Source organism: Lathyrus oleraceus, chromosome 7 (assembly GCF_024323335.1).
Source record: "Lathyrus oleraceus cultivar Zhongwan6 chromosome 7, CAAS_Psat_ZW6_1.0, whole genome shotgun sequence".
NCBI lineage: Eukaryota > Viridiplantae > Streptophyta > Magnoliopsida > Fabales > Fabaceae > Lathyrus > Lathyrus oleraceus.
The window spans coordinates 327112063-327132681 of NC_066585.1; the positions used below are offsets into that span (position 1 = coordinate 327112063).

A 20619-nucleotide genomic window follows, 5' to 3' on the forward strand; every position below is an offset into this window, starting at 1 on the left:
GACTACCTATGCCTAGATGAAGAACCAATCACATGTACCTCAATGACAATGACATGATATGCTATGTCATCATAGAAAATGTTTTCAACAGTCACATAATGAGATTTGTGTCAATACAAGAAATAAAAGAATAAGGAACAATACAATGAGCAGGGAGATAAGGCTCCATGCATGTGGTAAATTTTCAACGGTTCCATTCTCAACGAGCAAATAATTGACAAAGACAATTGACATGGAAATTCATAATTACCAAGTCCCATACAAAGGGAGACTATAAATGTCGAAGGTCACACACATACAAACACACTCTACCACAACTAACTATTGTATTATTGTTATATAGTTGAGAATCATGAATATTGAGCTTTAAAAAACATTTTAATATTAGCAAAGAAAAAACAAGAAGCGGGTTCACTTTTATTCATTATCTTTCTTAGAAGAGTTAATCATTTATAATTAAGTTGTATTAGATTTCTCTCTTTGTGTGAGTTGTTATAAATAAAATATTTTGTAATATTTCCAAAGTCCTCCGGTGTGAGAAAAGTAAGTCCTTAAAGGTTGTGAGGCAAAGAGGTCTTGTAGAATGAGGAGAGGAAATTCAAGACTAGGTTATAATTTTTGTGTGATTCTCTTCCCTATTCTCTTTACTTTCTGTTGCATTACCATTTATACTTAAGGGACATGTGATACATTATAGGCTATAAATGTCTTTGTATACAAGTCTCATGCTTAGTGATTAATGATTGTAAAAATCATAACTTTCAACATTTATTTTCCCCCTACCACACAAGGCCTATAAGCCCATCACTAAAGTACCCAGGGATCAATACCCAAGTAGAAACACACACAACACATGATGTTTTACTCGATGAAACAACATTTTATCATGATTGAGACAATAAAAAGATGTGATATCGATTATCTCAGAAAGCCATAGCCAAGGCCACGACTGAGATAAACGTGGGAGACCTCCCTTTCTATATGTGTGAACTAAACTAAACACTTTTTTCTACAAACTAACTACCATAGAGTTATGGCCATTGCACACTCCTAGCAAGTTTCACCATAACAATAATCACCAAAAACAAACAAAAATATATATTGGCATTTTTATACTGGAAATAATTATGTTTTAAAAACTCAAAAACAAAAAATATATAAAATATTATTATTTATTAGCTCTAAAAGAATCTCATCTTTTAACTTGCCAAGATCTAAAGTATGTATTCAGTTGTCCATGCTGCCCCTGTCTATATATAATATACTTGTCCAAGACTCTCCACTGTTACCAAATACCATCTATGTTTCAAACTCCAAATTGGTTCTCTCTCTTCCTCATCATCATTCTCCTATTTTTTTTTCTTCTATCAAATTCATTCTCCTATTCTTTTCCCCTACTTGTTAGATCTCATAAAAGGATATACTTCAACCACACAACACATCATCTCTTATATGCTTCAGTTTTCTTCGATCTATATAGGTTTTCATTTCTTTTTTGGTCAAGACTTTTACACCAAAAAAAACAACAAAGGGTTTAGTTTTTGCTTTAATTTAGTTTTGTTTTCGAGGAAAGAGCTTCTTCACCTGCATAGTTTCTCTCTTGTTCGCTCTTTTTAGTTTCTCTTTGTGACTTTTTATCTATAAGAATATTTTCTGTCATGATATGATATGTACTTTTGGAGAGATTGGCAGGAAGAAGGGCATAGTTGCATGGACAGATAAACAGTCGTCATTTGCGGATGTAGCATCATCAAGATTCACATGAAAGTGCAAGTGGGTTGGTTGGTTGGATTCTGATCAGATCAATGTAAATCCAACAACTCCATATGTCTTTTTTAACTGAGAATCTTGATGATGCTGCATCAGCCATAGACGGCTTTAAAAATAGTTTGGATTAGTTCATATAAAATTCAGTCAAAGATCTGACCAATGTTTAACCAGGTGCTCGCTCACTCATCCTTTCAACAACTTTGCTTTTTGTGCTTCTGTCAGGTAGGTTTTCATTTTTTTATATTCTTTTTTGTCTGAAAATTTATAATTTCTTACTCCATTTTTTTAATCAATGGCATCATGGGCTTATTGTACTTTCTTATATTATAATTTTGTTATATTTCAATATTATATTTAGGTTTTACAAGTTTTGCAGAAAAAGCTAGGGTATCAAAAAATAGGCTTACATGGGGAGGTGAAGAGGGGAAATTAGGGTTTTTTTTGCTGACTTCATAGATCTATTTATGTATATTCCTTTTCAACAGAATTGCTGGGAATGGTAATGGTGTCTTTTCAGTTTCTAAATATAGATGATGATGATGACAATGATGTATGATACTTTATCCAAATCTGGGTGAGAATTATCAGAAGGCTAGGAGAAGAAAATAAAATTAGTATTTTGATTTATTAGTATTGACTACTCAATAGTACGGTTGATATATGTTGCTATAATTATGGTAACTTTTACTTATGATGTGTAGTTAGTTTTTCCTTGAATATAGTATATTGCTAGACCAAATATAGATTTTTTTGATCTACAGATCTGTAGAGAACTTCAACAAAATCTGCAATTTTTTGTGGTAAGGTTTATGAAAAACTGTCTCGAATGATCTATGATGGATTCGTAGTTTAACATGATTGGAAACTCTAAGAAAGACCGATAATTCTCGTTATAACAGAACTCAGAAGGCAATCCTAGTTTGTGTTAATTCGCCTTCAAAGAAAACAAATACTATGTGTGTTTGTTTTCTCTTATTTTGTTGAATTCACATTTACTTGACATAGTTTTAAATTGCAGTTTGCAGCGCATAATATTACTGTTGTGGTTGTCTCCGTAACAATATCGGTCAACAACTGCAATGTATGTGTCATTACATTATGTCTATTTTCCGGCCTGGGTTTTGTCGAGTTTGTTGTTCTTGCGCACTATTAGTGCTCATTGTTCTTTTTATAACATTTGTTTCTCTAAATTTATAAGAAATTGTAATAAAAATTCAAGTTTTAGCATCCCATATCGCATTCTTCTTCGTAGATATAATAAATTCATAAATATTTATTCACAATACAGAAACGGCAACGCACGTGGCATCGAGCATCAATCGCAATGAGTGCAATCGCAACACCTGCAGCTGTATTCACAATTTAAAACTATGCATAAGGACATAAGGACAACACCTGCGACTTCAAACACAATGTTTGAAGTTTTGTGTGATTTTAAATCATTTATCCGGTGTAGAACTATGAGCTACGCCTTCACTCTATTAATCATCTTTTTTGATGTCTATACAGAGAAAGTTAAAGTTAAAAGGTTTGTTGAGTCATCTTCTGATTCTGATTTTCAAATAGCAAAATACTATTCGTTTCATGTGAGATTTTTGATTTCCCTTCACACAAATGTGGTCCAAATTGCGGTTCTGAAACTGCCATTGAGACCACAAAATCATTGTTATTTTAGTCTTTTTAATCTTTCATGTGTCAGTTCAAAATATATAGATACTATTTAATATATCTTGCTTTGGTGTTAACAAGAACACTTATTCATGATGTATGTATACAAGAACTAATTATACTTTTGGGAGTGGATAATATTCCTAGTTGGTTTGCATCTCCAATGCATATAGTAGATTATTGAAATTTGAATGAAATAGGATGATGATGAAGGTTTTGGCTTTATTAATAATACTGAAAACACCCGTGGTTGGTGGACCAATAGATCTCTTTCAAGTTGGACCCTTATAGGTACACACTATCTCTATGCCAGAGATTTTTCAGGCCTTCTATTTGTTACTTCTCTTGTAATAGTCAATTACTAATTAATGCTAAAAGTTTTTTCTTCATAAATGCAAATGTCAGTGAGATGGTGAAGTCTCCATTCAAATATTTACCGGATACACACTTTGCAATTCCAATCTTCGAATCAAGATCAAACGAATCGAATTTCAAACAAATTCTTCACAAACACACCGCAATGGTTGTCTCATGCTTCTTGCAACATGAGAACATAACCATTTTTGAATTCGTGTCAAACGGACTACAACCTAGAGTCTCAAATTTGTCAGAGTTAAGACTATAATTATATAAGACTTTTAGTTATTTTGTCATAGATGAATCAAACTATGACTAACTAACGTACACATAATCTCTAAAAATTTAAGACGACTCTGCTCATGAGATTATGTCCTCCCCTGAACTAGCAATCAACCTACTTCCATGGACTATTAATGTTCAAAGTTAAAGTCTCTACTTCCATGAACTATTAATGCTCAAAGTTAAACAGTAGATGTTTTATTTAATTTTTCAAAAAACTATACTTACATTTTCTTCATGATTGATGATAGTGATGATTCAATAAGTTCAAAAGATTGAAGATCCAATCACATGGAAAGATGTGTGCCCCTATCACTGTCCTAATGCTACATCATTGAGAGGGTTGTGTACAATCTCTGCTCAAAATTAAACTCCTTTTCCCTCCCCACAGCCCCCCACCCCCCCGACCCAAAAATAAAATTGCCCTATTTTTCCGTACATTGTAACAAGACTCATCATGTATATTGCATGCATTAGGCCCACGCATTTCAATTACTTTATTTTCTCTATGGACTTTCAATATTCACAATTAGTGTGGATTTATAGTCAATAGTGCTTTAAGTATTAAAGCAAAGATTGATGGTGAATGTACTATATTGGTTACAGAATATATAGATAGCATTCATTCTCCTTAATATGGATCTGGTCCAACCATCAACCTTTATGTCAACCCATTAACTCCATCTATTTATTCTATATAATAACCTACTATTCTAAATCATTTTTTCACGCCATTTGTTTCTTGTATAGTAGTATAAACGTAAGATGTAATTGGAAAAGACATTGATATGGACAAGTTTATGGAAAGTTTTCCAATTTTCAACTCTCCACGCACTTAAGTGTGTGAGGAAGGTTTGAAAAATGGTCTTATACAGTCGCGACAAAACAGTATAAGAAGATGTTGATACATTTATTTATAGTTTTTATATTAAAGAAAAACACATATGAAATGAATATGTTGGATTATATTGTTAGGAGTATATTTTAACCCTTAAAAAAAGTTAGAACTAAATTCTGTGTTTTTAGTTTTTCGAAAACCTAAAAGAGTATTTCACGTGGCAAACCCTAAGTGCATTGTAAGATGAAGGATGTATAAGCAAATCCCCTGATTAATGCATTGTATGGGAAAAGTAACTGTATGGGGGAGTTATCCAGGTACTGCTGTGTGAGGTGATAGTAGAATCTATTGCATATGAAAACAGCTTTTGATTTGTGATTTCTATGATTGTTCTTCCATCCTACTAGAAATATATAATCTTTAAAACAAGGCGATTCTTCTAATTCATATAACTGCATTTTACTAATTATTAAGTTTTAGATTTATAAAATAAAAATAATTGTTTATAATAACAATGCAGAAATCATATATTACTATATAAAAAAAATAAAAGTTATAGAAAATTACAAGAGGAACAAAGAGCTCAGAAGTGTGAAACAACAACAAAACAGAAAAGCAAAACAACAAAACTACAACAAAAGAAAACACAAGCCAATCAATCCAATAGTTCTATCTATCCGAAAACCAGAGACCAAATAGACCTCAAGAGACACCGACCTGGAGAGAAGAAGATACAATGGCATCCACAAAACAAAAACAAAAACTGATCATCCAGCGCCACCCTAAATACCTGGCTAGTTAATAAGAGAAACAACTGTGCATGAGCATGTATTCACTTCCACACCAAACTGAATAATTATTAATAATTAATTATTAACTGACAAACTTTTCCGATAAAAAATAATGTTATTTCGTTTTTTTTAATAATCTAGACCACATAATATCATATCGATACAAAATTGTAAGATGTCAGTTTCCTTTTACCTAGACCCTGAAACAACTTAAACACCTATAAAATCGAGTGTAATAGAGGCTCAAACTGATCAATCCACCTAGAAACTCTATACCATATGACTGAAGCAACATCACATAAAATAAAAAAATGATCAACCAACTTTATTTGCCCCACACACAATACACCTTGCATTATTAGAACAAGATATGATTTGACGCCTCAAAAGATTCTGCCTAGTTGAAAGACTATTTTAAATTAACCGTCAAGTGAAACATCTTTCCGATAATGCCTAACTACTCCTTAAATGAAGATGAAAGATTGAAGATAATCAAACACAATGAAACTCATGATATGGTGGATATAGTTCTTTGATAATCAAAAAAACTACCGAAAGATTTGCACTTTAAACACACACATCAAAAATTAACATTATGTATAATTCGGTGTTTGAAATTAATTGGAATTATATAGTGTATAAAACATTCTTACTTAACTATATGTGATTAAATTGATTTTATTAAAATTTATGTGTATCAAATTTTTTTTTTGAAATCCATGTTTAATTTACCTCTAGACTAAAAACTATAAATTAAAAACGATTTAAATAATATTAATAAAATAAATACATTATACCCATTTCCAATTTATAGCCACATGTGGCACATAGATCTAAGATAACTTATACTTTATAGGTCCAATTGGACATAATCACATGCCACTACGTACATTGCTTCCATCATCCAACGTCTTGTTATATCTCCTTTAACAAGTGGAGGAAGGAACCACAATTCGAATCTCTTCCGTACTGTCTACAATCTAAAAAGATCCTTTTTTTATAAGTTGGATGCTCAACAATGCTCTCATTTTTTTTGGCACATAGTTTTGTTTTTTATTTTGTCTAGTATTATAATTGTTAGAATTTTTTAAAATTAATAAGTGGAACTAGGGTGATTTTTAGCTATCTTCGGCTCTTGTTTAAGTTTTTCATGAATTTAGGTAGTTGATTAAGATAATTCGTGGTGTTTGTTATGATTTGAGATATTGTTGATTCATTTATTTAGAGGAGACGCAACGATAATATCTTTAATAATGTTTTGTGAAAGAAGCGGATGAGAAGAGTATTTTTTTATACATAATAATGTTTTTTAAGTCAACAAAGGTGGACTCTTGTGCTAAGGGATACCTTCCTAAATTACTTACGCGATTTTCACCTTTCTATTAATATTTTACTTTATCTTTAAAAAAATTGATATTCTTATAACTATCAATTGAGTTTGATTAATAAGACAAAAAATTTGATTTTAGATATCACCCGGTCGACTATTTTTATTTTTATTTTAATATTTTTGTAGCTTTAGATTTTATTTGAGAGTTTGGAGGAAAAGAGATGGGAGATCTTTGAAAAAAAAGAAATGATTGAATGAAAATAATAAAAGGACTTAGGTGGGAGGATTTGGGAGTTTATTTTTATTTTAAAACATAATTCTCCTTAATTTAAGAAAACTAAAAATTGTATTTGACATTAGTACAAATAATATATTTCATGACGACGATTTTACCTCACGTATTGAAAACCTAGGTATAGTTTTTGCACGCACCTTATTTTTTTTATAAAATATATACAAAATATTTCGTCGATTATTTTGAAAACCGATGGGTAAACCTATTCAGTGTACATGCTTCAAATCTCATCCGCCTCAGTTTATGTTTTTATCTCATTAAAAGTGACGCATTCTTGAATATTTTATTTTTTAATCTAAAAGAACATTACTTTTCACCTCAGTTTTCTTTCCAACTGATGTGAATACGTTTCTCGGATATATATAGTTTTAACTTGTAGCATTCAGTTTCATTTGTCTAAACAACACAAACAGAACCCTAACGAAGAGTCCTAAATAATGAAAGTCATAAAAACATACCATATTTAATACGAAGATGTTATGTGTTTAGTGCTTTCGTTTCTTCATCAGGGCTCCAAATCATTTTCTTTTACTTCTTCTTCAGAGATTTGGTGCGTCAAACATCACTACTCATATTGTTCTTATTGATGTTGTTGATGTTGTTGAGATTCGAAACCCTAGAGATTTTATCTTGTTGTTATTGCTAATGTTTAAACAGATTTTTATTATAGGTTTATTGATATTGTTGTTGTTGTTGAGATCTGTTATTGAGACCCTAAATCGTAGAGGTTTAATATTGTTGTTATCGTTTAAATAAATTTATGTTATAGTTATGTTGTTGATGTTGTTGTTGTTGTTGAGACCCTAAACCACAGAGGTTTAATCATGTTATTGTTGTATCAACTGATTTATGTTATAGGTTTATTGATGATGTTGTTGTAGTTTTGTTAAGAGATAACTTTTTTGAGTTGTTATTTAATATAAGTTGTTGTTTTTGAGTCGTTGATGTTATTGTTTTTGTTGGGTAGTTGTTCTACTACCCAAGGTTATGAAAACATATATGTTGTAGTCTAGTTGTTGTTATTGAGTTTTAATTTTAGATTGATATTGATATTGAGTTTATGTTTTTTTTTATTCTTTGTGGAGCTCTCATCTTGTTCTGTCGAGTTGAATTTATTATATCTAATTATTTGTTTCACTAACCCCTTTTTGAACATATAACCTAGTAAATTGATTTTGAAAATAATCATATGTAAAATTATGTTGTATCTGAAACTTATCTTATATTGATTAATGTTTTTCTAATATTCTGCAACTTAAAATTCATCTCATGATGTTTTATCGTTAAAATATCTCTGATACTTCAAGTTTTCATTCAATTTTCTTTCATATTTGTTCATTTTTTAAAGCATCAAATTTTATGCTTTCAAGAATGAATTAGTAGAAAAGGAAGTGTTGAATAAAGAACTTGAAATATTTGAGAGATTTTAATCATAAAACAACATGAGATGAATGATGACTTGCAGGATGCTTCAAAATCACTAATAATTGTAAGTTTTTCTTCAAATATAACACAATTGTTCATATAATTATTTTCCTAACCAATTTTGAGAAGTTATATGTTCAGTGTAGGGTTTAGTGAAATAAACAATCCACATTAAATTTAATAAACTCAAAATATTTTACCCATCGGTTTTATTAGGTAACCGAGATGAAATGTGCTCTATCCGTCGGTGAAATTATAAAACGTAGGGGACATGTGTTTTTGCCATTTCATAATTCCAAAATGGTCTCCCTGGAGATCGAACGCATGACTGTTTCACATATCCGTCAATTATTTTAAAACCGAGAGGTAATGTGTGCACTTTTCATGACGCCCTTTGTTACCTCGCCTCTGTAGCCGAGGTTAAATGTATTTCGCGTCCAACATTAAATGTGTTTTTTCTAGTAGTGTGAGAAGGGGTTTGGAAGGTTTGGGAGGACTTATAGAAAATTTTAAAATATAATTTATGTTGTTATAATATTCCCAAATTTAAAAATAATGTAAATGTTAAGTATTCTTTTATTATTCTATGTAATTTCTTGTTCAAAAAATAGTAAACATGTCTTAATATTTCTTAAAAAAATTGTTTTTCGAAATCTTCTCTTCTCCTCCTCTCCAAACTCCCAAACAGAATTTAGGTCTTTTTTTGTTGTTGTCATTGTTCATTTGTTTAGGGTGAGGCAATTCTTTCACCTTCTTTCTTAGTAATTTATTTTATAAAAATATATAAAATTTATGTTTATAATTTCGAGTATAACTCAACCCTATATCTAATTTTATTTGGAATATAGAATTTATTGTGTGAATATAAATAGTAGGAGATATAGTAAATAAAATTGAAAAAGGATAAGTAGCCTAGTATTGCATCTTTTTCGGTCTAAGTCCCGATGTTTAAAATAATGACGTTCTTATCCTTAATGGATTTTTTAGCCAAGTAATAGGCAATAGTGTAAATAAGGGATTTAAGACCAATTTTCTAGAGATTTAATATCTGATTTTTTTTTATGTTGTTGCTACCGATATTGTAAATATGATTTTGATACCGATTTTTAAAAGGGTATGATAAATCGATTTAATATCGTTGATAAACTGGTGTTATAAGTGTTACATATTGTTGTTAAAACTAAAATTCGACACTTTTTTCTACTTCAAAGAGGTGTAAACACTTACAAATTGTACCTAATTTTTCCAAAAACCGATGTTAAAGTTTAATGTAGAGTAGTTTGATTAGAAACCAACTTATTACGCCTATTTTTACATTAAAAAAAAGATGTAGAACATATATATCATATCAATTTTCTTCAAAATTGGGTGTTAAAAATTTAACGGAGTTATTTGGTTAAAAACATACTTTTCACACCTATTATTTTTCTTAAATTAGGTGTATACACTTTTCTTATAATGTTTCTATAGCGTATGTATCACATTTGTTCTTTACTAAAGTTAGTGTTATAAATGACATCGCGTGTGATTTGATTTTAAATGAACCATCAACAAATATTATTCTCTAAAATGAATGAGAAAATATATATAATATAACTGTTTAATCATAAATCAAGTTGAGGTCACATATGAGATCTGCAAAAAAATTATTATTGATTCAACTCATCAAAATTAAACTAAAATTTTTTGATTTAAATTTAAGAAATTATACCAAAGAGTGTAAATCAAAATTCAAAAACAAAATTATAATAAAAAATAATTTTAATTAATAATTCAATATCAATTCTTATAAAACGCCATCTTTTATCGAATTCTTTGTTTCTTTCCCTTCAAGTTGATGTTATTCTTCGGCTATTTGCAAAAATAGTTGAGCCCAAAGTTATTGGATATTATCAATAACATCCTTGTCATATGATGATGGATTGTCATATATCTACAAATCCAAACAATAAAACAAATTAAACGAGAACATATTAAAACATTAAGTGATGTGATTAACATATTAAGCATTAAAAAAATAATGATTAAGTGAAAATAATAAAAGGATTTAGGTGAGAGGATTTGGGAGTTTATTTTTATTTAAAAACATAATTCCCCTTAATTTAAGGAAACTAAAAATTGTATTTGACATTACTACAAATAATACATTTCATGACGATGATTTTACCTCATGTATTGAAAACTTGGGATATAATTTATGGGCGCGCCGTGTTTTTTTTTTTAAATATATACAAAAAATTTCTTCGGTTATTTTGAAAACCGAAGGATAAACCTATTCAATGTACATGCTTTAAATCCCATCAGTCTCAATTTATGATTTTATCTCATTAAAAGTGACGCCTTCTTGAATATTTTATTTTTAATCTAAAAGTACGCTGCTTTTCACCTCTGTTTTCTTTCCAACCAAGGTGAATATGTTTCTCTGATATATATATATATATATATATATATATATATATATATATATATATATATATATATATATATATATATATATATATATATATATATATATATATATTACCTTGTAGCATCCAGTTTCGTTGGTCTAAACAACACATTTTAGTGCTCTTGTTTCTTCATCAGAGCTTCAACTCATTTTCTTTTACTTCTTCTTCAAAGATCTGTTACGTCAAACATCACTACTCATATTGTTCTTCTTGTTGTTGTTGATGTTGTTGAGACCTAAAACCCTAGAGGTTTTATCTCATTGTTATTGCTAATGTTTAAATAGATTTTTATTATAGGTTTATTGATATCATTGTTGTTGTCGTTGTTGAGACCCGTTATTAAGATCTTAAATTCTAGAGGTTTGATATTGTTGTTGTTGTTTAAACAAATTTATGTTATAGGTCTATTTACGTTGTTGTTGTTGTTATTGAGACTCATTATTGAGATCCTAAACCCTAGAGGTTTAATCTTATTGTTGTTGTATCAACTTATTTATGTTATATGTTTATTGATGATGTTGTTGTAGTTTTGTTAAGAGATTGTTTTTTAGTTGTTGTTTAATATAAGTTGTTGTTTTGAGTTGTTGATGTTATTGTTGTCGTTGTATAGTTGTTATACTATCCAGAGTTATGAATATATATCTTGTAGTCTAGTTGTTGTTATTGAGTTTTAGTTTTAGATTGATATTGATATTGAGTTTATGTTTTTTTTATTCTTTGTGCAATTTTCATCTTGTTTTGTCGAGTTAATTTTATTATATCTAATTTCGATTGTTTGTTTCACTAATCCCTATTTGAATATATAACCTAGTAAATTAATTTGGGAAATAATCATATGTAAAATTATGTTGTGTTTCTGAGGCCCAATGTTTAAAACAATGAGGTTTTTATCCTTAATGGTTGTTTTAGCCAAGTAATGGGTCAGACCATTTTCGGTTCTAATTACATGATTTATGGTCCAATTGTTGAATTTTCTTAGGCTTTGTACAATTTTAGTCATTGTAAACCTTAAATTGGTTCTCTATATCATTTGAATTTGCACTGAGTTTCCATCTTCTTCCTCATACTTGGTCAGTTGTTTCCATCTCTCTCTCTCTCAATCATTTTTACCACCATTTTGCAATTCGATCGTATCTCCATATCACTCGCCTTCATTTTCTCAACAAGCTAAATCGTGTTGTAGATCACTTTTTCTTCTCAAAATATGGCACTAGAGAACCATTTCTACTTCCATATTGTCGTCCCAATGGTTTCACCGTTAGTGTTTCTGAACCAATCATCCACGTTACATTCATCCTGAATGGCCATGTTCACATCAATGTTTGTTGATAATGATGTGTTTCTTTCTATCCCATATATGATTTTTTTTTCTAGAGTGCGTGTTGCGATCTTCTTCGTTGTAGCTTTTGATATCTTGCGTGTTATTCTCTTTTCTGCAGGTCTCCTTCTAGGCATCGTTCTTCTTCTTCACGAAGGTATTTTTCCCCTTAATTTTAACATGAGTTTGCTCTCTAATGTAAACTCCTTATTAAGCGATTTGTTGATTTGCATGTTGATGTCTTTCAAAAAATTTATGTGGAGAATATCCAACTTTGCTCCTCCTTTTAAGCTCTCACCTATGTACCATCTCTTTTACAAGTCTTCATCCTTCTATTGTTACCAGGTTGGTTTGTGCCTTTCTCCTCCATAGTTTTCTTATAATCTCTCTTTACATTTATGTTGTTGTTTTCCATTTCCCCCTTGTTATCAGGATTGATGATATTGTTGTATCTGTTGTCAGACTGGTCTTCCTTGTGGTGAGCATTGCCCTTATGATGGCTCTTTAGGATCTCATCTTTTTGTATAGTATACTGCATATTATGCTTCCCTTTGTTGCTTTGATCTATGTTGTTTTTCTTTCCCACCTTATTAATGTTATTGTTATGGTTGTTTCCCAGGTTGGTCGTTTGATTGTTCTGCATGTTCAAGGTATTCCTAGTTTTGCTCTCCTTGTTATGACTATTGTAGTTGTTCTCCTTATATCCTTGTCAATCCTCGTTATTTTGATTGTTCCTAGTGATTTTATCTCGATGGTTGGTATGATGTTCAAGCATTTTGCCCTTGTGCGCTCCGTTCATATTCCAGGTATTTGGCTCTTGGTAGTTATCTTTTGTCTTGTTTTTCTGGTTGGAGTTATGGGTATGATTGTTAAGCTGAATAACCTTAGACTCAGCTGCTATAGCCATTTACATAATTCCAATCTCTTCCTTCCAAGGATCTTCCCACACCTTAGTAGACTTTCCATTGCCTATTCTCCAGGAGCAATCTTTTAATATTTTTTCCTTGGTTTGGATGATTTTGTTCCAATCGTAGCTTCCTCCCTGCTTGCTTGTAAGCACTAGGATACTTGTCTTAGGAAAATAGTTTGCCTTTAGGAACCTGTGAATCAAGGATTTCTATTAGTGGTGATTCTCCATAGCTGTTTGGAAAGGAGAGCTTCATTCACCGTGCTCATAGTTTTGATCCCCAGACCCCATGTATCCTCGTTGTTGTTTATTTTTTCCTAGATAGCCCAACAAATGACTTTCCCTTCCTAATTCTTGGTATGACCCCACCAGTAATGTCTTATAAGCTTTTACATGTCCTTACAAACCTTCATAGGCACTTTGAGCACACTCATAACATAGTTAGAGATTGCTTGTATGATGGCTTTCATCAACACTTTTTTACCAGCATAAAACAAGTGTTTCTCTTTCCACCATGTAATTCTCTTCCTGATGTGATCCATAATAAATTGGATTTCATGGTTCTTAGATGTACCCACTTGGGTATGGATTCCTAAGTAGCTTCTCATCCTTTCATTCCTAAGAATGGTCATCCACTTGTTGATTTCATTCTTGTCAGCTTCCTGAACTCTGCTGCTGAAAACCATCGTAGAATTTTGGTAGTTGATAAGTTGTCCTGAAACCACTTGGTACTTTCCAAAACTATTGTAAATTCCATGGGCTTCCTCATCTAAAGCCCTGCAAAAAACTAAGGTTATCATCGGCAAAAACGATATGTGTTATAGTCGGGGAATTTCTATGAATGGTTAATCCATGCATTTTTCCCGAGTCCTGGCTCTTTTAAAGAAGGGCCGGGAAGACTTCAATTTATAATATGAAAGGCCTTTTGGTTATAGAGTAGGAAACAGTTTTAATGCATTGCATGATAATAGAGTAGGAAATAGTTTAATGCATTGCATGACAATGGACACCAGCTTACTAGGGAAGCCCATAGTTCTAAGAGTTTTTTCTATGAAAGGCCATTCTAGCCTATCATAGGCTTTGACCATTTGTTAGTGTTAGTATTCTTGCTTATGGTATGAAAAGCTTCAAAGGTTAAAATAATATTATTCGTTATAAGCCTACCAGGAATGAAGGCCCTTTGGTTAGGATGTATGATGTTGTTAAGAATATGCTTGAAACTATTAGATATAGCCTTAGTGATAATCTTAAGGATACCGTTACAAATATATATAGGGTGAACATCGGAGGGAAGTGTAAGCTTGTGTACCTTAGGGACTACGCAAATAAAAGTTTTGTTGAATGGAGAAATGTTATTGTTACTGTTAAGAATGTTGAGGACATTATTTGTCACCTCTTAGCCAACAGTGTCCCATTAGATTTGGTAGAAGCACGTTGTTTGCCCATCAGGGCCATACAATGCATATTCCTTCATTTGAGAGATATCTTCAGTAATGTTTTGAGTTATGAACTCTCTGAATATCCTCCTGCATATTGTTGTCAATTATTTTTCTGACCACCTCAAAGATATCATATTTGTTCTAGTTTTCTTCTGCCATGAAAATAGTATGAAAGTAATGCATGAATATTTTTCCTATGATCTCATTGTCTTTTTTCCAATTTCCATCCCCATCTTTGATAGCATGAATGTTGTTTTTTACTCTTCTTTGGCTAGCTTTTAGGTGAAAATATTTAGTGTTCTTATCGCCTTCGTAGAGCCAGGTGCTCTTAGCCCGTTGGATCCATCATATTTCCTCTTGATTGAGGGTCTTCTCCATTAGGTCTTCAGCCATCCTAATACGCCTTTGTTGGTTAGGATACTCGCCTTTCCTCTGAATTTTGTTCAGATATTCCTTAGCATCTTCCTGTTGGAAGTTAGGTTCCCAAAGACCTTTTTTCTCCATTCATCCAGTCTCTTGAGGGTTTTTTCCTATTCGGTGATCATGTAAAAATTAGATGTCAAGACCTGCCCAACTTTACTTCCAATTTTATCACCCAATTTCTTGGTGCAAAATTTCTCCAGGATATCCCATAGTTAATCCCAAAGAGGAACCTTTTGAAAAAATCCTTTCTTGCAATGATTTATAGATTCTCGCAAGACTCACAAGATTCTCAAAATAAAACCCAGTGAGGAGATAAGAAGGATGATAGCCCAAGAACAGAGGAGGAGGAGGAAGATAAAGAACAAGAAAAAGAGGCTGAAACTAGCTAAGACTCAACACTACACAGACATAACACTACACATCCAAAGCAACTTGGAAAGTAAAAACACTCACAAGAATAGAAGGAAGTTGTCGGAGGAGAAAGATGTTACATGCCTCAACAGGGCGAAATAGAGAATGAATAAATAAAAAGAAACACACTTCAACAGGATAATACTAGAGCGCGCTCTAGTAAAAATATTTGATGACACGGACGTGTAAAATAAAAATTACACTCTTATATATAATATATATATAATATATTATATATATATTATATATATTATATATATATATATATATATATAATATATATATATATATATAATATATTATATATATAATATATAATATAATATATAATATGAGAAACTACTAAACTAAAATATCAAGATATCTAATAAAGTTATTTGGAATCCAATAAAATTAATTGAATTATGTAAGATCTTAGATGAATAGTTTAATATTTCATCAATTTAGAGTTCCAAATCAAAATTAAAAACTAAAAGACACTTACAATTTCATTTTAATAGTGTACTCTAATATTATTATTTTTTATTTTTTTCTTTAAAAAAAGTAATGGTTAGTGTTCCACTGAGGAACAAGAGTGTTTGATGAAACAGTGAGATAAGATCTTGAATCGAATCTGCAAGTTCTCGATACAATCGATATGGGGTAGAGATAATGAATTTGAATATCTAAAATGATGTGTTTTATTCTTATATATCATGATAGGTTGAAACAATTCATGCGTGGTGCGGCGTGTTGTGCATTGTATGATTGAAGCAAACGGTGATTGATGCCCTGAAATGCGGAATTGTCTACTTCTGACCAAACAAAGATCTACATGCTCTATACACTTCTTAATTTGAGGTTCTCTCATGAATCTTTTACTATTAGATTTTCAAACCGCCCATTGTTAGATAATATTATTATATTATATTATATATTAGTAAGGGTAGTTTAGTCTTTTTCTATTATCTAGTATTTATACTCCATTGTAATCTTTATTCTACAGAATTTTTTGTCATTCTAATGTTAACCCTGGAATCTCTTATCTTATGTTAACATGGTGTTGTACCCCAAAGTTTGTCCTCCGTATTTACTTTTCATCTAACCTATAACTTGAGATCCATCTATACACGTTCATGCCTCATTCATGTGCATCATTCATTCATCATCAACACCTGCTAACAAGTATCATAGATTCAAGGCTTACGACTTGCAAAGTTAGGGTTTACTTGTGGTTCAAGCCCTAGAAGTGTGGTAAGGATTATCATATGGAAGCATTTTTGGATAAAACCTATTTTCTTGATCTCGGGGACATTGAGTACAAGGAGATCACAACTTGGCATTCATCTGGGCATCAAAACCCTAACTTTTTACTATTCTACTATGGGACTTTATGATTTACTTTTTGTGAATTGATTTGATCATCTAAACTCTCATTGTGGGCCCATTGGTTTGAGATGTTGCTTGTGGGGCTCTGTGCTTTGTTTGAAACCCTAATCATGGATAGTTGGTATTCAGGTGTTGTGCTTGGTTGACCTTTTGATTAAATCTTCATCAAAACGCTAGTTCTTGGTTTTGAGGCTTGTGAACCTTGTGGTTTGCTTTGAGGGGGTGGAAACCCTAGATAATGGTTGTGGCATTATCATCCATTGTGTGTGCATTTTATTCATCTGGTCCATTATGGATGATTCATTCGCTTGATTAAGATTCGTGGTCCTAATTGCTTGATTAAAAGCTCATTTAGGGCTTTACATTTTCATGACCTTTTGTTTGATTAATGTCCATTTGGTTTGATAGCATGGAATATTTCATTTGGTTCAGGGCATTGTGATCCACGTCCAATTTCAATTGTCCACTCAAAAATACACATTTTCACCTAAGTTGACTTCTGGTCAACTATTGACTTTTTGGTCAATCAGTGGACTAACGTCAACCATCTAACCAACATCAATTTATTAGTCATAACCATGCCCATCCTCACTTAAACTTCGTTAAACCATGTTTATTGTCCATACGTGTTTATTTTAAACCATTTTAACCCATATTCATTTTGCATAGATCATGTTCATACACCACTTCAAACTGAATTCCATTACTTCTAAATATTTAAATTCCATACATAAATCACAAATTACAATTATCCCATAAACCATTTTTAATTCAAAGTGAAACCATTTCCATTTGAATTCCCATTACCAAATCCATTCATTCAAATCTTTAAAAATTTTGCAAGCCATTCTCATACCAAATACCATACATCATTCCGATTCAATTTCCAAACCATACATCATTCCGATTCAATTTCAAAACCATACATTCAATTCAACTTTACAATTCCTAAACCAATTTCAATAATCATTCCATAATCAATACTACCTCCGTTTTTTATTATATGTCACTTTGAAAAAATATTTTGTACCACAATATAAGTCGTTTTATAATACCAATGAATCATTAATGTTATTTTTCCTATTATACCCTTAAATATTTATTATTCTCTCTCCTTTCAATTATGTTAATTTGTCTTTCCAATATCATTAATGAAGGATAATTTTGTAAAATCTCTCCTAATTTATCTTTTTCATACCATAATTATTACATTTCTTAATACGTGTGAAAAGTCAAAAACGACTTATAATAAAAAACGGAGGGAGTACATAACCATGCATCATTCAACCTTTTTTTTATACCACTTCCGTACATATATTCATCGTTTCCAACATTCAAATTATAATCATTCCCATTGCATTTTCAAACCAATAGTTACAAATATTACAACATTACGAATCTAGATCTAACCCCCCATTTTCATGGATAATCCACATGAGTTCCCCTCCAATTCATCACCATGGCATTCACCTGCAAAATTCGTTTCAACCTGCAACGAAATTAACAAAAAAAATCAAATGAAATTCACTTGCATCTTTTTAACAATAGCTCATTAAAGTTCCACCTGCGTCATGTTGTAACAGACCCATAGAAACTCATCACATTTTTCAGCATACAACAAATTAACAGCAAGCGAATTTCGGTTTCTAATTTTTTTCAGATTCTAACATTGAAAGCACAAATTAACATTTTCGTCAATTACTAACTAACTATTTTCCAAATTCAGCTAATTTCTCTAACATACACATTCATCAATCCAAATCCACTTTACAATAACTTAGTTGATGATTAACAGTTTTTTCTCAAGCATTAGCATATGTCAAACCATGTATAGCACATCATATTGCCAAAACCACAAAAATAATTTCAAGTATGTCGTGCATCAATCAGTAATCCAATGCATACCGACATACAGACCCTGCCATAACTCATAGCATAGCATCGCCGAACCATTTCATTCAACTTCATTCACACTAATTGAAACCATGTAACAGAAAAATTAACGAACAAATTGTATTTTCACTAAGAGGTTTAGCATTTTCACATTTCACTAATAGAGACCGAGTTTCACTAATTAACCGAGCTAACTTTTAACTTTTAACTAACAGCAAAAACATTTAACAACCAACTTAGTTTAATAATTAACAGAACAAACATACTGCATCATTGGAGCTTTTCACATCACAGTAAAAAAAAAAACAAATTAACAATTAACACAAATCAGTTTAGCATATTAACTTTTTTAACATTTAACTAACTCATCACATTCAAAATTGTTCAACTAACATCCAACTCACTACTTGGATTGACTAACTGTTTTTTTAACCCATTAAATCCAAGTTAACACCAAAGTTTCGCCGACTTACGGCAGTTGGTGGTATAATCGTGACTTAGAAGCACATCCCTGCAAAACAGAACCAAAAGCCAATTTCATTTGAGGTTCTTCTAACTGATTTTCAATTAACTCAAACCAAAAAGCTAACAAATAACAAGAATCAATTAACAGTAAGAGATGAGGTTAACAGAACTTGCATTTGCCAAGTAACTGATCAACATAGAACCTACATTTACAGGTTACCTTCGATCCGCAAGCAGCCACTTCCACATCATGCACACAACCTGCAACCCGTAATCTGCATTAGCTAGTCGTAGCAGTTGGAATAACTAACAAACTAATCTAACATCACTTAACTAAACAAATCGGTAACAACTTATAAATAACAAGCATGGCAGGACAAAGGAAAATTAGTAGCAACAATAACAACCAAAATAACCTGTACTCAGAATTTTAGTACTCGCATTTTAGATTAACCAATTAACATCTTAACTTTCAGTTTTTCTTCATAACAGTATTAACTTCTTCATCGTCCACCGCAACAAAGCAAGCAGAGGAGAAGAGCAAAGATCGAAGAAGTTTGTTGTTGGAGCCATCGTGTCGTAGTAATCTGAAAATCCTTTGAACGATTCAATTTCGGTGTTTGTTGCAGCGAATTTGAATACGGATTAGATTCGTTCTTGATTCTTCGTGAGATGGTGAAACCGAGTTCTCAAATCTTTTTCCATGGCGTTTGGTGTTTGGTTGCACACGAAGTAATGAAGACAAGGTCGAATCGCGTCCTCAGTAGAAATCCATGGCGGAGCCATCGTTTGATCGGAGCATGTCAGAACGTTTTGGACGTGAGGGAGTGAAGTCATCTGACCTATGAACTTAGTATGTGGATGCGGATTCAGACATGTGAGACTCGGGTCATCAATTGCAAACTTGGGCCGAGTTTTCTTACCCACCCTTATCAATCCATGCACCTCCATTGCTACACAACAGGCCATGTCAATGAAGCTTCTTGTGGGCCAGCAACCATAAGCCCAAGTGCATCTTTCTAAACCCCATTTCCAGGTTTTACCCCCTTTTACTTTTGATCAATTCATGTTAGGATAATTAGAATTATTAGATTAGTTAAGCATGATTTTTGTAGAACTTAAGTTAATTAGAAGTCTAGATCAATTAGAATATTAGGAATTAATTAGGAGAGTAGATTTTTAGAAATAA

General features: G+C 31.6%; 1 protein-coding gene and 2 long non-coding RNA genes across 9 annotated transcripts; 2 read left to right on the plus strand and 1 right to left on the minus strand.

Annotated features, from left to right (window-relative positions):
- Window positions 1-1225: 1225 nt before the first annotated feature.
- Window positions 1226-3311, plus strand: LOC127106919 (uncharacterized). Its single transcript, XR_007795547.1, has 2 exons — window positions 1226-2851; window positions 3059-3311. It is a non-coding gene; the product is annotated as an uncharacterized LOC127106919 (long non-coding RNA).
- An 8901-nt stretch (window positions 3312-12212) lies between these two features.
- LOC127107670 (uncharacterized) lies at window positions 12213-16681 on the plus strand. Of its 6 annotated transcripts, XM_051044982.1 has the most exons (7): window positions 12220-12463; window positions 12646-12681; window positions 12816-12869; window positions 12957-13002; window positions 13144-13174; window positions 13263-13330; window positions 16407-16681. In XM_051044982.1, the coding sequence occupies exons 1-6, from the start codon at window positions 12411-12413 to the stop codon at window positions 13286-13288; spliced, it is 246 nt and encodes an 81-aa protein (XP_050900939.1). In that variant the 5' UTR covers window positions 12220-12410; the 3' UTR covers window positions 13289-13330; window positions 16407-16681. The 6 variants fall into 6 exon arrangements, with proteins under 6 accessions (XP_050900937.1, XP_050900939.1, XP_050900933.1 ...); XM_051044980.1 differs by having other exon boundaries at window positions 12213-12276; window positions 12646-12869; window positions 12987-13002; XM_051044976.1 differs by having other exon boundaries at window positions 12816-13002.
- Window positions 16682-18337: 1656 nt separating this feature from the next.
- Window positions 18338-20331, minus strand: LOC127106408 (uncharacterized). 2 transcript variants are annotated; one of them, XR_007795384.1, is made up of 3 exons: window positions 19651-20331; window positions 19439-19476; window positions 18338-18561 (listed from the first exon to the last, which is right to left on the minus strand). It is a non-coding gene; the product is annotated as an uncharacterized LOC127106408 (long non-coding RNA). The 2 variants fall into 2 exon arrangements; XR_007795383.1 differs by having other exon boundaries at window positions 19638-20331.
- Between the last annotated feature and the right edge of the window lie 288 nt (window positions 20332-20619).

What these genes read in the sequence shown, in the direction of transcription:
- LOC127107670 (XM_051044976.1), top strand. Translation starts at nt 12,411, where the DNA reads ATGGCACTAGAGAACCATTTCTACTTCCATATTGTCGTCCCAATGGTT. An exon ending in CGTTCTTCTTCTTCACGAAG is followed by an intron (nt 12,682 to 12,815) that starts GTATTTTTCCCC and finishes CCTCCTTTTAAG; the next exon opens with CTCTCACCTATGTACCATCT. An exon ending in TCAGACTGGTCTTCCTTGTG is followed by an intron (nt 13,003 to 13,143) that starts GTGAGCATTGCC and finishes GTTGTTTCCCAG; the next exon opens with GTTGGTCGTTTGATTGTTCT.